Here is a 2,500-nt window from a genome sequence, read left to right as displayed (position 1 = left end):
GATGACCCCAGCAGAATGGCGTGCAGGCAAGAATTCAAAGACAGTCCGCATGTTCAAGAAAGGTATAATCAGATATATAAGTAGATATTGAAAAAAGTTACTGGAAAATAATGCTGTTATCTTGGAACTTTATTTTAATTTGAATCATATTAGAAAGATTTAACAACCATAAAAGCAAATATTTAACAACCATAAAAGCAAATATTTAATTGCAATTATTTTACTAACTCTGTCACAAACAAGTATTAGACTAATATTTTCAGGTATTGCTTCTGGAAATATGCCCTAGGATCTACTTTTTTATTTGTTTCATAATATGTCTACTCCTTTTTATTTGAAAGAGGATTTAGATCAGAATGCAGTCAAAGAAAAGTGGGATCGTGTTAGAATTATATGCACTCAGCCATTTCGAAAAGATGCACAATTTGGACTAGCTCTATTTTGCCTCCACACCACTGATGAGGTAAATATGTTTGGAAGAGTACTAAGGACTTATTCACATGAGAATTGTACCTCAAGTTCAATAATTATTATCAAGATTTAAGTGATTATCCTATAGTTACAGTAAATTATTGCAATAAAGAAAAACATAGTAGCCAAAACTACTTTTGTTTAGTTATTATCTGGAAATATGATAGTAGTTGTTTGTTTACCCATAAGCTCATTTCTGTGGGAAACTGAAAAAAAGCAATGGATAATCTCTGATTTGACATACCCAGATTTTACAAATATAATAGAGATGGGTTGCTATGTTCTGGTAAAAAGAGCAGTGCGAGAAATAAACCAGGGACTATGTGTTACAGAGTCATGTGCAGGATGAAGTGTCAGCATTTAACCCACATCGTGTTCTACCTCATGGGACACAGTCTGACATGAAGAAAGAAGAACTTGTTTCAAGAATGAATCTCCCAACTGTAAAGAAGAAAGTTATGTCTCAAAGGTATTTGTGTGGCCAAATATATGAAAAAATAGAGGAAGGAATTAGCATGAAGCACCTTATTGAAGGCAGAGACATGATTATTTTATTGTATTTTGAGAGGATGAATGTAAGGATAATTTTGAAAAGAAAAAGTTTACCAAGTACTTATTTACCAAACATTTTGATATCTCATTGGGTATTTATTGTTTATGTATTATTTTTCTTACAGCATAGGTTGGCTTGAGAATAAAGTGCTGACAAATGGTGAAGAAGCAAATGCTAGTAATCCCTTCACTTCCCCAGTCTCTCGAGCAGCTCGTCTTGTGGTCATGGCAACAAAACCAGCAAGTAGGAGTTATATATAAAAGATGTCTGTGTGTGTGTGTGTGTGTGTGTGTGTGTGTGTGTGTGTGTGTGTGTGTGTGTGTGTGTGTGTGTGTGTGTGTGTGTGTGTGTGTGTGTGTGTGTGTGAGATAACATTTATGATAATTGCAATACCGATAGTAGTTTTAAATGATAATAGTACCTTTTTTGCTATTGTTATAATTACATTATTATTATCATTATTATTATTATTGCTGTTGTTATTGTTATTATTATTTGTTATTATTATTATTATTATTATTATTATTATTATTATTGTTGTTATTATTATCATTAATATTATTATTATTATTATTATTTATCATTATTATTATTATTAATATCATCATTGTCATTATTATTATTATTATTATTATTATTATTATTATTATTATTATTATTATTGATATCATCATCACTCATTTTTGATTATGTGATGATGATGGTCATTGGGATTGATAGCTAAGTCTCTGTTTATGTTCTTTGGTCTGATAATTTTCTTTCAGATAAGGGGAGTGTGACTTCCCACAAGGCCAGTCTGGAATGTGAAGCTCTGGACTTCCTTATATCTCTTAACTTGAATATTGAAGATATCAATTCTTTAAAAGTATCTGGTAAGGATTGTCATATTTATCTTTATTATTTCTCTATTTTTATTTAGGTTTATGGTTTGAGTTGATGTATGACATGCATTCTCCACTGATAGTCATTCCTGAGGGAAGTTAGTAAGAATCACTTGTTTTTTTTATCATATACAAGAATATGTGGAGCTTTTGACCAATAGTTTGCTCAATTAGCCATTTTGATTATATTTCAAGTTCATCTGGAACAAAGGTTTCCAAACTGGAGGTCATATAGCAGAATGTAGGGGGCTATACTCTGTGGGCATCTAGTTGAGGGAACTGACGGTTTATTACTGATTTGTGCAAACCCTTGCTGCCAGACACATGAGTAATACATCCTTCTTTTCTTTCTTCTTCTTTTTTCTCTTCTCTTCTCTTCTCTTCTCTTCTCTTCTCTTCTCTTCTCTTCTCTGTCTGTCTGTCCTATGTGTTCTTGACATAAAGCAAGACATTGAGATGTATTATGACAGTAAATAATCTAATCTTAACATAATTCTAAGTTTCCCTAAGCTATGTTTTATTTTGTTCTTTGTTTGTTGTTAGAATAACTTTTCACAATTGTGCCATTTTTTAATTGCTCTGATGGAAGACATTT

At 31.5% G+C, this 2,500-nt stretch overlaps 1 protein-coding gene across 4 annotated transcripts in view; it reads left to right on the top strand.

Annotated features, from left to right (window-relative positions):
* LOC125031152 overlaps window positions 1-2,500 on the top strand; it is an 8,037-nt gene that overhangs the window by 3,086 nt on the left and 2,451 nt on the right. For all 4 annotated transcript variants that reach the window (XR_007115455.1, XR_007115454.1, XM_047621699.1 and 1 more), the window contains exons 3-7: window positions 1-62; window positions 342-463; window positions 804-940; window positions 1,149-1,267; window positions 1,789-1,896. The exon at window positions 1-62 is cut by the window's left edge and continues 94 nt beyond it. Coding sequence is in view for 2 of the 4 variants with exons in the window: in XM_047621699.1 (XP_047477655.1) it covers window positions 1-62; window positions 342-463; window positions 804-940; window positions 1,149-1,267; window positions 1,789-1,896 (548 nt within the window). In the remaining 2 variants the exon portion in view is untranslated. The remainder of the gene's footprint in view (window positions 63-341; window positions 464-803; window positions 941-1,148; window positions 1,268-1,788; window positions 1,897-2,500) is intronic.

This window comes from Penaeus chinensis, chromosome 12, assembly GCF_019202785.1.
Source record: "Penaeus chinensis breed Huanghai No. 1 chromosome 12, ASM1920278v2, whole genome shotgun sequence".
Taxonomy (NCBI): domain Eukaryota; kingdom Metazoa; phylum Arthropoda; class Malacostraca; order Decapoda; family Penaeidae; genus Penaeus; species Penaeus chinensis.
This window is presented reverse-complemented; position numbering and strand designations above follow the sequence as displayed.